Source organism: Cydia fagiglandana, chromosome 6, assembly GCF_963556715.1.
Source record: "Cydia fagiglandana chromosome 6, ilCydFagi1.1, whole genome shotgun sequence".
Classification (NCBI taxonomy): domain Eukaryota; kingdom Metazoa; phylum Arthropoda; class Insecta; order Lepidoptera; family Tortricidae; genus Cydia; species Cydia fagiglandana.
In genome coordinates, this window is record NC_085937.1 from 6,743,891 (window position 1) to 6,765,089 (window position 21,199).

The 21,199-nt window shown below is 39.7% G+C and overlaps 1 protein-coding gene across 1 annotated transcript; it reads left to right on the top strand.

The window, feature by feature from the left end:
• The first annotated feature begins 17,605 nt into the window (after window positions 1-17,605).
• On the top strand, window positions 17,606-20,875 carry LOC134665570 (uncharacterized). Its single transcript, XM_063522541.1, has 3 exons — window positions 17,606-18,231; window positions 19,644-19,853; window positions 20,655-20,875. Exons 1-3 carry the CDS (start codon window positions 17,803-17,805, stop codon window positions 20,781-20,783), a joined length of 768 nt encoding a protein of 255 aa, XP_063378611.1. The 5' UTR covers window positions 17,606-17,802; the 3' UTR covers window positions 20,784-20,875.
• The last annotated feature ends 324 nt before the right edge of the window (window positions 20,876-21,199 follow it).

Sequence of the window (21,199 nt, forward strand, 5' to 3'; positions counted from 1 at the left end):
GATTTCGTCACCGCACTCGTTAACCCTTCCTCTGCCGGTTAAAAATCGCTTAAGGAGCGGGCACGTGGCACTAATGACTCTCGACGTTGCCTACTTACGCGTGTAATTGAGCTAATGGGATGATAATTAACAAACGATTTGTTTTCTCAACTTCCTACACGACAACACACCATATTTCCTACTCGGATGTTTTTGTAAAAAAATGACATACAGTATGACATGTATCAGAACGAAAGGCAGAGAAAGAGACCCATTAATGTTTAGGTCATACTGAGCAACTTTTAGTATGGGACCAACCCCGAAAACGCAGAAAAAAAAGTGTATGTTTCATACATTTTGCTGGTCTGATGTTGAAATTTCCTATGGGAGAGTCAGTTTTTCCCGCGTTTTCGGGGTTGGTCCCATAGTAAAAGTTGCTCAGTATGACCTACATTAATGGGTCTCTTTCTTTGCCTTTCGTTCTGATACGTACTGTATTATACTAACTACTTAAGTACTTGTAAGCATATCTGAAATTCTTATGAAAAATAAGTTTTTGGCAAAAATTTCATTTTTGGTACAAGCTTTTATCGCTGACTGTACTTTTTAATTAAGGCAATTAATACTCATCGAGACAATTCTAAAAACCCCAAACACAATTAGGTTTCGTTGTTTTATCACAGAGTTCCTATGGCTACCTACCTCTGGTCTCCATCATCAGATCAGCTCGTAGACACCATAATATTGGATTGTCACCCGACTTACATATGTATGCAAAATTTCAGCTCAATGGTAACCGGCAAGTGGATCAAATTTAACTTCCAAGATTTGATTACAGACAACGGTCAGGTGAAAGTAAATAAAAGCTTGTAATGACTCATATTCGTCTAAGAAAGATTGGTCCTTTCAACATACTTTGCATTGCGTAGGTATCTTATAAGATGATCGAGTAAGTAAGTATACTTACTCGAGGACAATGTATGATTAATACAAATAAAATGAATATGAATATGAATATATGAATATGAATATATGAATATGAATATGAGGAATTAGGACGGGTACCGCCGTGGCTGTTGGTTCGTATCCGGCCTCCACGTTTGGAGAGCTTGATCACTATTTCTTTACTCACTCTTCTGTCACTCTTTTGTCTATGGCTACCGCGCAGTTAAGCACAATTTTGCCAGAATCGAGTATCGAGCTTCGCACGGCTGACATGTATGTACCTATTACAAGAATACCGAAGGAGAACATTGAAACTGGTTAATACCTGGAACTATTTCTTTAGTATAGGTAAGTATGATATCTACTTATTTCAGTTTATAACTTAAAAAAACGTTATCTATATTTTATTGTAGGTACACATAGGAAGTTTCATAGTTCTATGCATATCAGTTCGCTAATGTGGTTGGTGCAAACTCCGCAATGTAACGTAAACTGTACAAATATTTGACATTCAAAAGTCAAGCGTGAATATTTAAATGCATTCTATCACGCCAAATGGGCCTACCGCGTACCACGTTCGACGTGTTGCCTCTCTGTCACACTTACGTGCAAATTTACAAGTGCTACAGGGAGGCAACACGTCGAACATGGTTCGCGGTAGGCCCTCAGCTCTGCAACAATAATGTTCCTGCCAACAAGTTTTCTAGGGTTGTCACTGTCAGTGTATTATTTATGATCTTTGTTGCATTTACATTTCATTTAATCAATTGCAACATACTTTTGCATTCCATACGAACAGTGAACAACATCTAGGGAACAAATTATTTTACTAAATATTTATGGCGTTATTCATTAAACTCGTTACTTACCTGAATTAGCTATGAATGAGGTTAATAGCTTAAGCCGAGAAAGTTGAAAACGCCGTTCGTGTCAATCGTGTCCAATCTCCACCATATCTTTATATTATTTATTTATTCTATAATACCGTCTTTGCCATAGGTTTATAGTTTTTAAAAGATCATTGAAGAAATGCACAAACAACAATACAAACATACGGTACAGTCAATAATAGCGAGGACGCGTCTGCAGTCTGCAAAGTTCTAACGGAATCATATTTACGGCACTTCGGAAGTTTTCCTTTCAGTTAACAGCTCGTTGAAGTTTACCAACGAATTTGTGGTCTTCACTAAACGATGGAGGACGCAGCCATGCGGTAGAATGAGATAGCAATATCACTAGCTCCCTCTAACGCATAAATCCGTCCCTTGGAGTGGCCGGCGCTGGCCCATCGTGTAGAGGAGCCGTTATATGCGATTGTGTGGTGTGACGAGACGAGTTAAAGTAGGTTTAAAGTTAGACCAAGAAAAGTCTACAGCGATTTTTATAGCACACGCAGTGCAAGTGTTATTTATACGTCATAGTCTTGTAACGAACTGAGAGTGTGAGAGTCTAGCCAAAATGACAATCGTACTTCGACAAACGCCAAACTAAAACAATCGACGGAAAGTCGCCAGCCTGTCGGTATTCTACAGGTTGCACTTCGGGGAGTGTGCCCAAGAGCTACACGAGCTCATTCCACCGTCCCCATTCTACCATCGGACTTTTAGACGCACGGCCGGTTTCCATCCTTACTTGGTAGATATTCCACCAATTCGCACGAAGCGCTTTGCTTCTACTATCCTTATGCGCACTGCCAAGGAATGGAATTCCTTGCCGGCGTCTATATTTCCGTGTTCTTATAACCCGGCAACCTTCAAATCAAGAGTGAACAGGCACCTTCTGGGCGAGCTCGCTCCATCGTAGGCCACGTCTACGCCTCGGCTAGTCTGTGGCCATGAGTAAGCCCATTCATAATAAAAAAAAAATCTTCCACAAAATGTGGCAATGGATGATCAAAAACTTCCACCTTTGTGACCAATCAATGCCTGTTGTGTTGTGTTGGATTGGAATTTTGAAGCTAAAGAGTGACATATCAACATTTTAAATTCTTCTTTTTCTCTTGTCGATGGATTCAGACTTTTAGACTGTGCAGGACCAAAAGGTATAGCGACATCATAGACTAGGAATCCTCTACACCGAGTTTAGAGCAATTATTTCATGCAACCGATGATGCCAAAAATGCGGGGATGCGCGGGACGAGGTGAGCGAAGACACAGACGTCACACAAAGACACTTTCGACTCGAACATGGAGTAAAATTACCGTATGCGTGGCAGAGGGGGTAGCACGACTATGCTCAGTCTGGAGGATATTTTGTCTGTGAGCGACATTCATCGCTATCCGTCGCATCACGGAGATCCTGCTCTGAGCAGGCATGCGGGCACGCTGGACAGAATATCAGGTGCTCCATCGTTTGAGAGTCGTCCAACATGGACATTTGGTGTCTGAGCACCCCACCTCAGCAAGTTCTTGCTACGATCGACCTGGGAACGCAATCTGCTGTTACTTTTATTATTAATGCAATCCCTTTGTTAATTTGTTTCTGCTTTTCTTTCTCCGTCCTGTAAATAGAGATATCATTATGCTCAATTATTCAAACTTGTGACGGCTCCCGTCTGCAAAGTTGTTCCGGAACTCGTGTTATTTATGACTGTTCCGTGTACATTACGCTTTAACGAGCCGCTAGTTCCTAAACTAATGTATACGGGGCTACGGGGTATGCAAATGTGGACCACTAGGTACAAGCGACGTTGGAAGCAATTATAGTCGCACCAATAAAAGTCTGCAGCGGATTTGATAGCCCACGCAGTGGAAGTGTTATTATATGTCATAATTTCATAGAAGTTTGACGTTTATAATGACACGTGTACTTGCACTGAGTGGGCTATCGGCAAAATCGCTGCAGACTGTTTACGGTCTAACTCTAGGACCTTTTTTGTATGTTTGTTTTATTTTATTTTATTTATTTGGAAAGCAAACAAAAATAAGTGAGCAGGAGATAAGTTTACAGAGACACACTAAGGACATTCACTTATTTCCTTAACAGCTCTTACTAAAACATGTATAACAGAAATATACTACACTTAACTACTCTTAAGATAATAAATACAATTATTAATTTACTAAATGTTTGTAGGTACACTATTTGTTTAAATGTGGTTGCCGACACTCACCAGAAGGGCTAAGATGGCCGGCTCTATCATTTGTCACCATGCCTGTCACGTTCTAACAAGTGGGTAAGTGCGAAGTGCGAAAGTGACGCATGACATAACAGGTGATAAAAACGCGACCATGATACAGATGCAGCATGCAACTGCGGGGCCCAAGGGCAGACCATACACCATATAATCATACAGGGTGAGACTTTCTAAGTCTTTGACAACTTCGTCGAGTTTGCATCATACATAATTGCCCGAAACGGAAATTTGTCGGAGATGCTTTAGATTAGTTTAGATCTTCACTCACCTGTGCAGACGCTGCGAAAAATGGGCGAAGAATTTAGATATTGTATTGTAATAATAGACTGTAAAACTGATTATTTGGCGACTAAGTATCAATGCCATATGGCTATATAGTTAAGTAAATAATAAATATTACTACCTATTCTTTGTTACCGAATACTTATTAGAACTTCCAAAAAATTTCAGTCCTTTAACTCCACATGGGGAAATATAATACTAAGGTACTAATATGGTTAGTAGGTATAGGTATCATTTTCTGCCGCAGCAAGTACGTAAAGTAAAGTTCCGATTTAAATATTAAAACGATTCGTAAATATAAACGTCTAGACAGACTTTTACATTCATATATGTACATATTTATCCATATGAAATGGAAGAATGGTAGTTGTGTCGGCCATACACGTGTATGGAACTACATACTTACGAGTATACATACCTACGAAATCAAAAATGTCCATCGTTTTATTATAACTATTTAGAAAGATTTTAAGATAATGTCCTTGTGATTCGTCAGATCTAAAAGAATATAAATTAAATCCAGTAAGTATAACGGTTAATTCTATTATTTCTACTATTTTCTTTGAAGAAAAACTGTGGCTACACAATCTACAGGAGGCATCAGTCGATGCCATAAATGGAGAGAATGGAAAGCTGTGGGATGGTCGTTTTATTACATTCGGCCGCTTTCGTGCCTGCTGGGTCTTTATTGGTTTCCTGTGGCGAGCGCTTGTTTAGTTGATTTTGTATAAGCCACTTGCTTTTAGTCTTATTATAATTATGTATGTAGTCGGAAAAGGGGACCAAGCTAACTATGCATGGCATTTGCAATAAAGTGTGGCCTTGTCATCATTTATGTAAAATTTATATGAAAAAAATAGTTTAAAAATATAATATTGCTAATTTAAAAACTTTTTTGTTGAAATTTCCATTTCGGGAGAAAACGGTTTCCACTTCAGTATAATATGTTCTAGGTTACGCTTTAACAAAAGATTATTGCAAATTTTGAAAAAAGGAAACCTATATAAACAAAGTCTTCATTTCTAAAGTAACTTATCGGACTAATGGTCTATGGTCCGATAAGTTACTTTTAATGCTGACTGTACAAACCACTGAACTGCCCATCAGTGAACCTTATGCACTTACAATAAGGTATATAATATACAGGGTGAAATTTAAATCACTGGCCATATTCATTCCCAGCACTAGGTTACACTTAAGGAATCTATTTAGCGAAAAAAAGAGTACATTTTTTTTTAATTTTCATTTTTCAATTTTTAAATATTTTCCACGAGTCGTGGTCACCCTATTACCACAAATGTAAACAAACCTAATAGTAGGTTTTAACAACAACATCAGCAAAACCCTTATCTGACCTACACTAAACCTTATAATCGTTGCAGTAGGGTCCACCCAGTTAGTGTTGGCGATGGTAGGCAGGTTTATCAATTTCGAGGGTAGTCTAAACCATTCCGTGCTAGCGGTAAACATAACGGTAAGCATAAATGATTAGTCACTCGTCACTCGCCAACCTTAAAATAATAATCGCGCGCGTACTAAGGTTTAAAAAAATGATTTCGAACCGGGAATATTACGAAATGGTACGGTGTTATTTATAAGTGGTGAGTGTTTACGTGGTGCACAAAGATTATACGAAATGGAATCAGTTCCACGCCTTCGCAGACAAGGATTGAATCCAAGAGTACCATCTCGTGGGACTTTCGTTAATTGCGTCGACTTTTAATCAAATGTAAGTACATAAGTTGATTCATTTTTTTAAATACGCCTGAATGCAAAAATTGCTGACCTAGTTTTTACTCATTGTTTTTAAGCCACGGACGTTTTGTTAATAATCATTAGTCAGAAATAACATTTTAGATTAAAAATGGGTTGCCTTTGCATTTTGACGGTTCTAAGCCCGTTAAAGTATGAAGGAAAAATTAGCAACTTATGTAGGTAAGCGTCTTATCTCGCTGCAATAGGGTTCATAATTGGTGACGCGATTGCAAACAGCGGGAGGGGCGGGGTGTCAATGACCTTAACTGATAAGAGAGAAGCGGGTGTAGTGGGTAGTTGTCGGTTCACCATAACGTACGAGGTATTTAGGACAACTTGATGATGAGTTATTTCGAAAAAAATGTACTGAGCGGGATTAAAAGAAAAAACACGTGTTTAATATTTTTTCGAGTTCTTTCGGGTGTTTCAATTTGGCCAGTGATTTAAATTTCACCCTGTATAATCTATCAGTTACCAGTGTGGACGGTGCACGACAAGATATTCAATTTGTTTGTCTGGACCGCCGTGGGTGGCGCGCGCGCTCGTTGGGCGTTGATTCACTAAAGCAACCTCACATACAAAAGAGCGTAAGTAGGTACTTACATAATTCATAATAAGGTATAATTTTATAACAGCCTTCGTGCCATCATCAGCATCACCATCCAAAAGTCCAACATAATGACCCCGGTCCTAGGTGCGAATGTCGGTAGTTTGTCAAACACTTATGGCGCTTCATAGAAGCTTGCATAAAGTACCTTTACCTAAAGTAGGTATGATATTTTGTTCTTAAGTTCTGATATTTTGATCACACACATATATTTGGGTTTATTGTAGGATAAGAAAAGATCTTACATTCTCAATCTTCGAAAACAAATGGTATACCTAGATACAGTCGCTTCACCAAGATGAATTCCCACTATTGCGTACCTACCTAATACGGATTACGAGTATACAATGCTGCAATACCAGAATTTATGCTATTGCTTATTAAAAATACAAGTTACATTTAAGTTTCTACAAAACTTCTTTTTAAGCTTTTGCTTGCTCCCTTGACCCGTTGTGATATTTTTGTAATTTTTTCATACCTATGCTTAAATAGCTACATATATTTATTAAGGACGTTGGAGTTACTGACATACTTACATAGGTATACGGAGTACCTATACCACGTATTGGTTATCTTATCAAATCCTATTTAAGCCGTTTTTAGGGCTCCGTACCCAAAGGGTAAAACGGGACCCTATTACTAAGACTTCGCTGTCCGTCCGTCCGTCTGTCACCAGGCTGTATCTCACGAACCGTGATAGCTAGACAGTTGAAATTTTCACAGATGATGTATTTCTGTTGCCGCTATAACAACGAATAGTAAAAACAGAATAAAATAAAGATTTAAATGGGTCTCCCATACAACAAACGTGATTTTTGACCAAAGTTAAGCAACGTCGGGAGGGGTCAGTACTTGGATGGGTGGCCGTTTTTTTTTTGCTTTTTTTTTTGTTTTTTTTTTTTGCATTATGGTACGGAACCCTTCGTGCGCGAGTCCGACTCGCACTTGCCCGGTTTTTTGTATGTTGTTTTATCTTATTTTATTTATTTGGAAAGCAAACAAAAATAAGTGAGCAGGAGATAAGTTTACACTTTACAGAGATACACTTGGCAAATTACCCATAAAGATTTGAGGGGAATAGTTTATTTATTGAACTGGTTATTGGAACTTATTCTTGTGTCACCTTGGGCCCGATTCGGGTTTTGAAATAGACATCTATTAGATATCTTTTAGACATCACCAAGATACGATAACGATATGTTTAAGATCTAACCTGTCAAATTTGACATTTGCGCGATTCTGGAGACACTCTTGAACGATTTCCACAGGATATGACTTAGAGATCCAATTCATATCTAATAGATATCTTACTCTAACGTAAAAGTGACATTGGTTGCCCGAATTGCGCTGCAAAAGAGAACTAGTTGATATCTAAACTATAACGTATCTAGAATGGATCTAGTACCTACGTGTCGTCTCTTGAAGTTCGAATACGGCAGTTATTTTGATGAACGATGTCAATATTGCAATACGCAATGGCCATTTAATTGAATTTAAACTGTAGCGAGTCATATGTACTAACATTAAGCTATTTTTCTTAACTTTCTTCTACTAAGTTATCACACATAGGTAACCTATTAAACATAGTACATAATTAGTTTTTGTTGGGTATTCTAAGTCAAAGCCTGAATTTCGCAAGCGTATGTCACAAACAGAGATGTGACTTATTTGAAATACTTGTATTTAAACTGCAAATACAAAATGCAAAATATCTATTTTGTATTTTGTATTTAAATACCTTTTGAAGAAAACTATTTTGTATTTTTTTTTTTTTACAATTACAAAACACATTATTATTTTATACATGAAAACATTACTTACACAGAATATTATTATAAGGGTCAACAAAAATTTATTACATTAAAACAATCATAAGTACCTAGGCAAAGGGTTAGGTAATACATATGTGGGTAGGGTAGAAAAGTGGTTTCAATCGATGTGTGGAAGGGCAGCACCGTCGTCGAACCCAAGCCACCTGGCGGTCGACTTAAAACGGTGGCGTGTGCCTCGGATACACATGCTGGTGGCGCGTATAACGGCGATACTGATCCTACATCTCAGCCAGCCCAGTATGGTGCTTAGAGAACGGTTCCACCGTTGAGATATGGTTTCTGCCATATGTTTTATAAAGGAGGACATTTGGGGTGCATAGACGCTGTCAACAGATGTTACAAGTGGGGTGAACGTTGCATGTCGCATTTCACAGGCCGTGGAATATTTTCTCTGCTTTTCGTCTTCAGCTGATTTTAGTACAGATGTGACGGGTCGTGAGAGGTAAGAAGGAGCGTCAGTGTCGACGACACGGATATCAAACAACGCCTCCCTCTGCGCATCCCATACGCCACGACAAGATAGATCTGCACGTAGGCCGCAGTCATTTTCCGAGATTATTGGTTCTTTTGTTACGTTGCCCCACGCGTGTTGACAAAGTTCACAGAATAAATCTCTAATCTCATTGTGCCGCCTTGTGATTAGGCCTCCAGTTTTACAGCAGAGCGCGTGGTCGATGTTGAAGCTGCCGTTGCCACAGCCGTCGCATGATTGCGGCATGGCGTTTGGTGTTCTATGGTAGCGTATTGACAGCGCATCTCTGAATTCGTATGGGGATAGATCGAAGTGATCTTTTTTTGTTGGAATAACCGAGAGCCAATTTGAGGCCTTCGTTTTCATCTTGGCTGCGATGGATCTCTCGATTGCTCGTTTTTTGTTAGGTGTCAATTTTGCTAGGGTAGATTCTAGAAGTTTATTATCAAGGTCTTCTTTTTCTTTGCGGCCATCTTTGCGAGCATCTTTTATGAATGTATAGTGATCTGAAAGAACAATCTCTTTATTTTCGATAAGGGCTTCCGTGAGAGCTGTGCAGCTTTTTTGTATTTTATTTGAAATAGTTTTTGAGACCTATTTTCTATTTTCAAAATACAAAATACTTTATAGTAGGTAGGTAATGTAGATAGGAGTTACAATCTCTTCTGATGTTACAATCCTGGCAACTCTCTCATTCTTTTAACATGGAACTGTTGAATCTGTTTAGTAACGTCGCACATGACCACAAGCGTAGCGAGTGGTTAAAAAAGTGGAATCTTGAGTGTTGCGAGGGTTTCAAGGCACGAGAGGAGAACAAACTTTTCTGCCCTGGTGAAACACAAACGAGACGTTTTCATCACACTAACGAGAGGCATTATACTAGCTGTAAAACATTACAAATTAATGCTTTAAAAGTTGGCCGTTAAAAACCATCATCCATACCTACATCCTACCGGTTTATATGAGCAAACAACTAGAAATTTGCACTTTAGATAGAGGATTAATTTCAAAGAATAAAGAGAGTCTTTACAACTAGGAAATTCCGAGTAATACTTTTTAATTCAGACTAGATATTCACTACTCAGAGTACCTTTTATCGCAAAGTATTTGTATTTTTAAAAAGTATTTTGAAAATACCTATTTCGTATTTTGTATTTAAATACAAATTTAAAAAACTATTTTGTATTTTGCATTTGAAATAGTATTATCAAGGAAGTATTTGTATTTTGTATTTAAATACTTTTTATAAAGTATTTTTCACATCTCTGGTCACACATGATGGTTCAAACAAATTTAAGACAATTATGTTTGTGATATCATTCCGTTCAACCCCAGTGACAACGAACACAATTTTTTTTCACCCATTCTTTCTTCAATAAAAGGTTAATGTTTACTAAGCTCTTACAAACTTCCTTTATTTCCACCCAAATCCATTGATCTGCAAGCTTTAAGTCGACTTCAACTTACAAACAAGCTAAAATTCTAAACATCTGCCCATTTCTCAGGAGCGTGCCAAGTCCCCTAATCTTCTACGACAAAAGGAGCCATGCGGTGAAGACAAAGACAGCTATACACATTATCGTACAAGAGCAAGCAGGATGCTTGCAAATGAACGTTGATACCAGGACTTGGCACACAACGTTCTGAATTCAAATCGAAATCACACTCCTGCCGTTGCTTTTGCACGCATCTGTTCAAACAGGAGAGAGAAAAGGGCAGGAATAACGTTCGAATTTTAAATTTCAAACTTGCCAGTCATTCCCGTTCCGGATGACAGGGCACGGACAAAATGAATGGGTCGGCAGCCGATTAGAATGCTCCGTGGCATCGGAATGAATGGAAATAATAAAAAAAACGGATAATTGCGTAACATGAGGCCGGCGGGACTGGAAAGGAACGGGACGGTCGTAAAGTCTGGTGATGATTGCGAGTTGTTCGGGGCCGATGGTAATGATTCCAGTTTTTCACGCTATGTTGTGGTGCCATTGAACGGGATTTGGGTGGTAAAATCGGTAATTACAAATAAGTAGGGTCATTGCGCTAGTTTTTGTCCGGCTCTAGTTTTCGTCGACTTGACGCAATTTTAATATAAACCTGCATTGCTGCACAAATTTGGACTTATTGCAATCCAATCTAAACTATCCATGCAGTGGGACGTATATAGGCTGAATTATTATATAGCAGGAAAATCCAGTTAATCTAGATCTAGAACTGCAATAAAAGTTGCGATGCTCATAAAATCAAATCAAACTTTACCGATAACAGTTTCACAACTCGTAAAATGGCGCTCGAAAGAACAATCGGAGACACAAGTGTAGTGTCATAAAAAGTCGCAATATGTTTTTATTATGGCAAATACTTAACTTTTTTGTACTTTTTCATTTTCTTTTGTGAAATGAAGGTAAAAAGTCAAAAGCATTTATGTATTTGTCCAACATAGGTATTTTATCACGGGAATAATCATACAACACAAATATCATCAGATGTCGTATCATCATAAATAATTCAATATTAGGTTTTTAAATACGATATTTGAATAGGGAATATTTACGACATACATTATGTACCGGCCCATTCGAACGTAAGTACTTACAATGATTTATCAGATTGATGTCATTTAGTTCTCGTGCGTCTCACCTGCGCCAATATATGTACGGACAGGTACGAGCGAAATGTACAATATTCTGTACGTTCGAATAGTTCTCATCGAACAAAGTATACCTAATAGGTACTTCATATCCTTAAGATTCAACATACCCATGGAGCTTTCATTATGTATCCTTTTAATGCAGAAAAGTAGGATATACTCGTAACAAAATGTCAGATGCGCATGTTTCATGGTTCCTCTACACGATGGGCCAACGCCGGCCACTCCAAGGGACGCATTTATGCGTTAGAGGGAGCAAGTGATATTGCTATCTCATTCTACCCCATAGCTGCGTCCCTGGAGTGGCCGGTGTTGGCCCATTGTGTAGAGGAGCCATTATAATAAACAATTGGCAGATACCTACCACAGCCATACCTACACTATCGCATGAGACTTGTACAGGGCAGAAAAGTTGTCGCCATGACACCACGGACAATCAAAGTGCTATATTAATTAAAGAATCGGTCTGCCGCGCCGGGAGCGGGATAATATCTAAATAATGAGGCTGCCGGGCGCCATCGCAGCGCAGCCCTACGCGGGAGCGTCAGCACGTGACAATAAAATAACTAACTATTTTGGCTCAGCGATCTAAAGAGAATCTTGGCCCGCCACTTGTCCCGATTATGCGCAAAATCCTGCCAGTTACTGACGCGAAGCTGAATCAGATCCGCTGTCACACTGTCTTCCCAGCGATACCTGGGCCGACCCACAGAGCTACCAGTCGGTCGTCCCAAGAACGACCTCTTGACAGCCCGATCCTCTCCCATTCAAATATTGATATTAATCATTCTTAACCTTTTACTACTTAGTGTCTATTAAATTAAACAAGTCGATGCATTTAGGCATATGTAAATTGCTTTAATAAATTCTGCACACAAATGGTAACAGACATTGAGTTACGAGTAAAGGATGACTCACGTTAGACCGGGCCGTATCCGAGAACCTTCTCCAAGAATCACTCTATTTATAGGTGAAAACTGCATGAAAAGCCGTTCAGTAGGTACTTTTTGAGTTAATCGCGAACATACAAACACAAACAGACAGAACGCGGCGGGAACTTTGTTTTATGAAAATATTTATTTTCAGGCAACTATTGGCCCATAGAAAAATACCTTAAAACTAGCAGATATGTTATTATAAAATTAAAAACACACAGTTATGGCTGCGATGCAGTTCGCAACCCTGCAGTGTCAGGGAGCCGGCCGCGGAACCGCCGGAACTTGACACTCTTCGGCCAAAACTCCTCCTTGGTGAAGGTCGCTAGATGTTCAGTCGGAACAAGGGTATAAGGTGTAGTGACACAGAATAAATAATAGTACTAGGTACAGAAGACTCACTCTCTAACAAAACGCGTCTGTTAGGTACGGTACGATCTGATGGATAGATATGGCCGCTAGGTGGCGACAGCGCCACGCGCGGCTTATGGCTAGCCACCAAAATTGGTGTGGAACGGATGTACTTTTAGCTACCTGTAGCAAAGCGACGAAATCGCGTAATGAACCACGCCTGGTAGTGATAAATCTTTATTTTAAGTTGCTGTCCGTACAGCGCTATCTCTCGAGACAGGCGAGGGGACGCAAACCGTCGCGCCTGTGATTTAACGCCGCTATCCGTTATCCCTTACCTAACCCTCCATATCGACATGTTCGCGCTTCGGTGGCACCCGTGACTTATGAGAGTAGGTGGGGCTCATGATAGTCATGTCTTTCTCTGCTAGTTTTAGCATCTTTAATAACACCAACTTACAGTGGCGTAGCGTGAACCAATCTACCGGTGTGGCCTGGAATACGAGCAAAAAATTAAACTGTAGGCTGTACTCCTCATACTGACCAACATATGTTCAGCAACTTTTAAAAATAACTTGTGGTTTGATTTTTAATACACTTTAATGTTTATTCTAAGACGCAATGTATTGCGAATTTTGTTATGTTTCAGGCGTGAAAAGCAACGTCAGAATGATATGGCGTGGCGATGGCGTCCATTGAAGATAATATTTATTTTGTATGAAAAATAGGGAGTTTAAATACTTCATAATTTTTTAAAGTTGTTGAACAAAAGTGTCATCGTTTGAGGAGTACAATCTATGTTTTAATTATTTGCTCATGTTACAGGCCACACCCGGTACAGTCTGTATATATGTACCTTTAGATATTAAATAAAAGTAAACAGTTTGTATATTTTCGGATACTTATAACATTTATTGGTTAACCAACCAAATACAAAACCGCCTGGATCAGTCACTGAACGACCTGACGTAGCTAGCTCATAATTCAATTTTCAGTTTTAATTATACAAAGTAATACTCATAATAGTAAGTTAATTTGTGTAGCACCAAAAGGGCGTATAATATAAGTAAACAACGGCGTATGTGTTATTATACGAGCTAGAAGGGCGGTAAATGTAAACAGGAACATAATTTACGATGATTCCATCCTACGAGTTATGAGAAACACGTGGAGATCAAACACGGCCGAGTTAATAACACTACTAAGTGATAAGCTGCTGTATTCGAACTTCAATATTCACAAGAGACGACACGTACTAGATCCATTCAAGATACGTTATAGTTTAGATATCAACTAGTTCTCTTTTGCAGCGCAATTCGGGAAACCAATATCACTTGTACATTAGATACAAGAGTAAGATATCTATTGGATGTGAATTAGATCTCTAAGTCGTATCCTGCGGAAATCGTTCAAGAGTGTCTCCAGAATCGCGCAAATGTTAAATTTGACAGGTTAGATCTTAAACATATCGTTATCGTATCTTGGTGATGTCTAATAGAAGTCTATTTCATAATCGGAATCGGGCCCAAAGTGATGTTTATATTTCAACTGAATCTTTGGACCCGGGTATGTCCTTAAACTACGTCCAAGAGCACCGGTGGACGGGCAGCAGCGTCCCTCAAATTCGGTATACTCGACTGCGATCGCCAACCCGCCTGCCAAGCGTGGCGATTATGGCATTCACCCTCCATAACAAGGGGGAGGCCTATGTTCAGCAGTGGACGTCTTATGGCTGAGATGATGATGATGATGATGAAGACTTTTTAATACAAACTTCCATCCCCATTTCAGCCCCTTTAAGAGGCAATATAAAAATATCCTAACAAAAGCCTGGACAACACCGTAAAGGGCCCCCCCACATCTGGCGTCTTTCGAGCGTCGGCGTCTGTCGGCGTCGGTCCAGCGCTATGGAAAATGACGTCGCTGCGTCGACGTTGCGTCGACGTCGGCCATAGAATTGTAGACGCCGACGCTCGAAAGACACCAGATGTGGGGGGGCCCTAAAAATCTTGACATGACACTGGACGGTCATTTCCCGGTGTCACATTCAGTTGAAATTTGGACTATACTCTGGCACACCCAACTTTTCAGTGGAAAAAGGCGCGATATTCAAATTTTCTATGGTAATAAGTTAAGCCTTCGCGCCTACATTTTAAATTTCCTCCTTCCTTCCTTGTGAGAGATCCTTCGGTGTGAGATTGTTCTCTTCCATGTCCGCTATAACGAAATATATAAGGAAAACTAGTTTTAAATAGAGAAACCCTGTTTTCACGAAAAACGGGTTTTTACGGTAACATAAAATATTTAAACATTTCATATTTTGTTTCATTTTTAAATTGTTGTTTACAATTTTGACCCTATTGATAGGTAGCCGTTATGGGCATCACCACCCTGTATCCTTAGTTATTAACGACATACAACAGGCAATTAGCGGCGATCCCGACCTGCCCCAATTGGTTAATGAATAAACAATGGGGTGGCCACCCCCCAGAATACTAATGTTTGGCTTGTTTGCTTATAGGAAATTCCATTTTTGGGACTACCCTCGTAGAATTTATTGATTTAAATAATAGTTAATAATTTCAGCCTATACATATACGTCCCACTGCTGGGCACAGGCCTCCTCTCATGCGCGAGTGGGCTTGGGCTATAGTCCGCACTAGCCCAATGCGGATTATTGATATGGTTATGATTTTTTTATGACATGGGACGCAACCGAGCAAACGAATCCCTTGATAGTAAGTAATCACCGTTGCCCATGGACACCTGCAACAACAAAGGGGTTGAGTTGAGGCGACAGGAAAGTGCGTCGCCGGCCTTGAAGGTGGAAGTACGATCTTTTCTTCTCTCTTTTTTTTTTCCTTTTTAAGAAGTTTTGTGGTGCCTTTCTCACTTTAACACTTTGTATTCGTATTTCGTAGGTACCTACCTATAGAAAAACATATATTTTTGTTAATAGTAACTTACCTACTTAATGCCTATATACAAGGTTGCGTACACTGAGAGAAAAGTACAATACAAACACACTTAGAATTACAAAAATAAACTTAATCCACAAGGAGAGTTAACTAATAGGAACAAATTGACTTTTGCAATTTCTATTAGTTCTTGCAATTTCTTTTATCTGTTTGTTGAAATTATATTTGGGATTACTGAGCTGTTTGTAGAAATAAATAAACTTTACATAAATAGTAAAACGTCCATAATTATTACTAAAACTTCATTTTTTCCCCCAGTACAGAACTGTTTTTTAATTCCTGGTGATGATTTTTCTCTCAGTGTAGTGCATTGGCATTACCCTACCAAATAACACAAACTGTACAGTACTGCGATATTCGAATGGTTTTACATAGCTACACCTAGATATACATATATGAAAATTTATAAAGCTACCTATGATAAAATGATACTTTTTACGCGTAGCCTTATGCGCTAATATTGACGCACACTGTACCATAAACCATCTGATAAAAAGACGTGTGAACTGGGGGCACCTTTCTATCACCCCCTGACAAAAGCTCATAATAAGTCACTCACGATAACATCTCTCTCGCTCAATCGCCCATATATCGACACCACCAATATAGGGGCCGACTCGATAGTTAATAGCCCCCATTTTATTTAGTTTTCTGAGCAATATCAATAATACCAACAATAATAGGATCCATTAAGATACGATTAAGCTACTTATAAATACATGTTGATATTTTTGTTTGACACACACATGTCACATTTGACACTGACATATCTAATCCATATCGTTTCTAGATCTATTAATTGACGTATCTAAAAGTTCGAATCGGGCTGTATGTGCGAAGTGTGTTAACGTGTGCACTGAAATAAATATTTGCGTAACAGAAACAAAATATTTTGTTACTAAAATGCGTAGGTACTTACACAATGGGACTTGCAAACTATGTGTTACATTACCTGTTACAAAATTGGTTGTAATATGTCAAGTAAATTGTATTTGTTTATTTTTTACTTTTTACTGGTAAGTTATGTTTATTTTGCGATAGAATAAACCAGTCCCCTTCCTCAGGCCCATAAAGATTGCTGTCATATCTTTACAAAAGGTGCCTAGACTAGTAAAATTTATTTGTATAAATAGTACCTATACATTTGCTCAATATAATTAAATAATAACAAAAATATTATTAATAAAATAAATATAGAAATAGGAAAGCTTACTTAACACCTACCAATTATATCTACAACTGTGCATACAAATAATATAGGTATTGAGAATTCTTAATATTTGATTTTATTTCTATTTGAGGACTACCTTATTTGATTCAAAAGTTAATGTTTTATGTTGACCCATCAAGGACCACAGATTTCCATTCTGTAAAATATAGACCATTATGTAAGTGGCGAGTGATTAGTTGATGTTCATTACAACACAACTTCAGTTACATACTGACTAACATTCCTTTACAGGTTTGAAAACAAGCGTCATTCATTACTCATGTTTGCATAACCGACTTTAAACAGAGCGGACTAACCATTCCGATGCTCCTTTGTTAATACGTCCCGCTAATAACCCCTTATCAAAACCAAACTGCTTTAACTGACTTGGTCAAATTATTCTAAATTGAACCTTAAGGTATCTATGGTACAAAATTTCAAATTGGAATGACGTTTTGTTTACTGTTAAAGCATTTTAATAATTGTAAATCATGAACTGCTAATGTGGTTAACTCTTTAGCCGTTTTAGCACGGGCGCTCGCCCCGCGCGCGGCCTCGGACTGGCAACGTCGCTCGCTCTAGCGACGTTGCCGGCCCTCTAGACACCGCTCTCGGCCCCCGCCAGCAGTCTCGCTAGAGCGCTATCCACTGTTCAACGTCATTATCGAACGCAATGGATTCCAATTCGGATTCCGGCGATACGTTCTTCAAATTGGAGCCGGATTCGGATAACGAGAGTTACACGAACTCAAAGGTGGAAACGCGTTTGCAATGGAGCTCAGAGAACACTGTGAAGTTGATCGATACTATGGAAAGGGATTGCAAGGAGTTGTGGGACGCGAGGCACCCTATGAATAAGGACAGAGCGGCGCGGCAGGCGAAGCTTCAGTATCTGGCGCTAATGTTTGGAACGACGGTCGAGGAGATAAGTAGGAAGATACACAACTTGAGGACTCAGTTTAATAATGAGTTGCGGAAGATAAAGCGACGGCAGTGCGGCGAGGAGCGCGGGGCGGCGGCTAGTGGGTGGGAGTACTTCGATGCCCTTTGCTTTTTGCGTTCGCCCCCCAACCCCCTCGATGTGGATGGAGTCAATCTAGCGGTATGTTTTGCTCTTTTGTTTTGACGGCGCATGAACTTTGAGTTTTAGCGAAGCTAGTTATTTCAAGCAAAGGTTACCGAAGGCAAAAAGTCATGGCCCGATTCTGTTATAACAACTTGGTTACCGTTTTTATCTTGTTTTGATACGACTTTGAAAATCACTCACGCTGAGTGGTGCATGAAATGCGTGAGATGTGCGCCAATTACCAAGACGATCGTTAAGGTCGTATCAAAACCATAAAAATTTGAATCTGAATTTGTCTCCAGGACTATTTTTATGCACTAAGTCAATTAATGACGCAAAATTATAGCTATTATACTTCATTTAGGTACTTACTTGATAGCCACCAAAAGTAAATTGCTATTTTCATTTGATCAAGTTACCTAATACCTATATAAGATAAGAAATTTTATAGAAAAATGTTTCTCACATAGGTAAGTGACATGTTAATTTCTTTTTGAGAAAATGAAAATTCGTTATGAATAAGGTGAAAAATTTAACCCATTTACAAAATTTCATTTAAATTAAAAATGATTACAAGCACTCTAATACCTCGCAAGCATCTTCGCTCGACAAAATAAATTTCCATTTATCTCCGACACTCGACCGTAACCAAATTAAAGAGGGTAATAATAAACACTCCAAGCCAAACTCAACCTTAACTCAATCGTATACAGTTCAAAGTCACTAAAAAGTCGAGTGTAAACAAAGTTGGCGATCCGGTTAGTGTTGTGTCACCCGTTGACATTTATGGTCTTGTAATAAGGACTGTTTATGGACAAATTGAATCCTTTGTACGTTCCCTCTGCTTTGAGCCAATTAATAAATCAGACAGCGATATAAAACAGTAGATAATATCACAGAATAAGTAATAGTACTACCGTACAGAACCGTATTACAAAACCGAAGTTTAACAGCGATTCAGGGTCGAATCATGATATCCTTTCTAACTTATGGCACTACTATCCTATACTATGGTAATTATCTTATCTGTGATCATGCACATAAAGGGACGTCAAGTTGTGTCAACCGTCAACCCTAATAATTGCTCGGAGCAATGCTGAGCCGAACGGAGCCGAGTTTGCCCGAAGTCAGGAGTGTCTCCCTACTAGTAATACGTATTATCAGGAGACTTTCTGCATGGGCTGTAAGTTTTCCTCTAGAACGTCCAGCAGCCAGATTCAGATTGATGAACATGTTACGCTTTTGATATGACCTTGACAATTGTCTTAGTGATTAGTATGCATCAGTTTAGGATATATAAATTATATCATGGGCGTTTAGTAATTGAAAATTTAGGTTTTGGAATACATTTTAACACAGTTATCTAGAAAAGTATAAGGCGAAGTTAGTTTTATCTTAGAATTTTACTTTTTATGTCTCCTTCAAAAATTAAAGCCGTTCTTCCGTAGCTGGCCGAATTCCAAGCCGAAGAAGAGATGGAATTCGGAGCCGCACTTCGAGCCAACTCCATCAAGGCCTCCAGCCCCACTGAAGCCCCCAAGCCCACCAGGGTGGCAGCGTCAGCCCCCCCGCCCCTGCCGCCCAGCGCCAACCCCCTCATGTGGCCGGAGGAGCCGGCGCCCAGGCTGCGACCAGGGATGGGGGCTGATGAATGTCAGGTGAGTCTCTTGGCTTGGCACTTGCGGCTGATTAACTTTCGACTCTGTCTAGCTAGAGTGTGTATAGAGATCAATTCCGGAGGACCCGGCGCCCAGGCTACGTTTTAGGGGGCCCACTGATTACCAGTTCGTCGGACGATATCAGCCAGTCAGTTTGACACGCAAAATTTGACAGCTCCGAACAACTGACAGGCTGATATCGTCTGGCGAACTGATAATCTGTGGGCCACTTTACGTCCAGGGATGGGAGCAAATGAATGTCAAGTCAGTCCTTCTCTTGCTACCGACTATCATCCCGCTCTTTTTAGCTGTGAAAGGCCATTTTTCTCACGTGACCAGAGAACACAGCACAGATGAACGTTGATGAATGCCATCATGTCAGATCATGTAACTCCTACTGGACAAAAACCACCCGAAACATCTCACAACGATGGATTAAACGCTTCCCTATGCATCGTCTCTTTGCAGTCTTCCTCCTCATCTCAAAATAGCTCGGCCCGCTTTGTTAACAAAATCTCAAGAATTGTCTAGGGCACTTGTTCTTTTAAAAGAGACTGCCATCTGACCTACCAATCCCAAAAAGAAACCTTCGTTTCTTATCTCCGAGCCAATTCCATCAAGACCTCCAGCCCCAAAAGGCACCAAAGCCGAATGACTGTAGGGAAGCCTAACATGTCTCCACTCTCGATACACTGCACAGCACACACCCTCCCATTTTCAGCTCAAAAATACATGAAGCTCGCACTTGATATTCAAGAAACTAAATGGCATTGTCAGTAAGTACTTAATTTTTTCCTCCAGATTTTCGGTGACTTCGTAGCGTCAGAGCTGCGCACACTTCGCTCTGACGACGCGCGCAAGAAACTCAAGCGCATCATACAGAAGGCTATCCTTCAGATCGGTGAAGAAGAGGACGGCAACGGCCCCTAGCGCTGCTCGTCTCGCTCGCCCTCGCCCGATATGAACGCGTAGCGAACGAGATAGATTATAGATATCCTTAAGTGGCTGGAATAGGTATCTGAGGACTTTCAAATGATGTGTTGTGATTTGTGATATGCAATTGAATATCCTCCATGGAACGAATGAGTATAGAATGAAAGGGGAGGATCAAAGGCATATTCACCAAAAGTACATTTATCCTGTCTGTGGAAAAAATACTACTTTGCCTCCGCCGTTATTGCCTCCGCTGACTTGCGCGGGTGCACGGAGCTGGTACGCGCCCGGATTCTACCATCGCGGGTAAAATCAATCGCACGCGTCCGCGCCAATAAACGTTGCTCATACTACTTTCAATAGGCGCACATAGGTTGGAAATCGCGATTTAGGCCGCCAAAAGTCAACTTTCT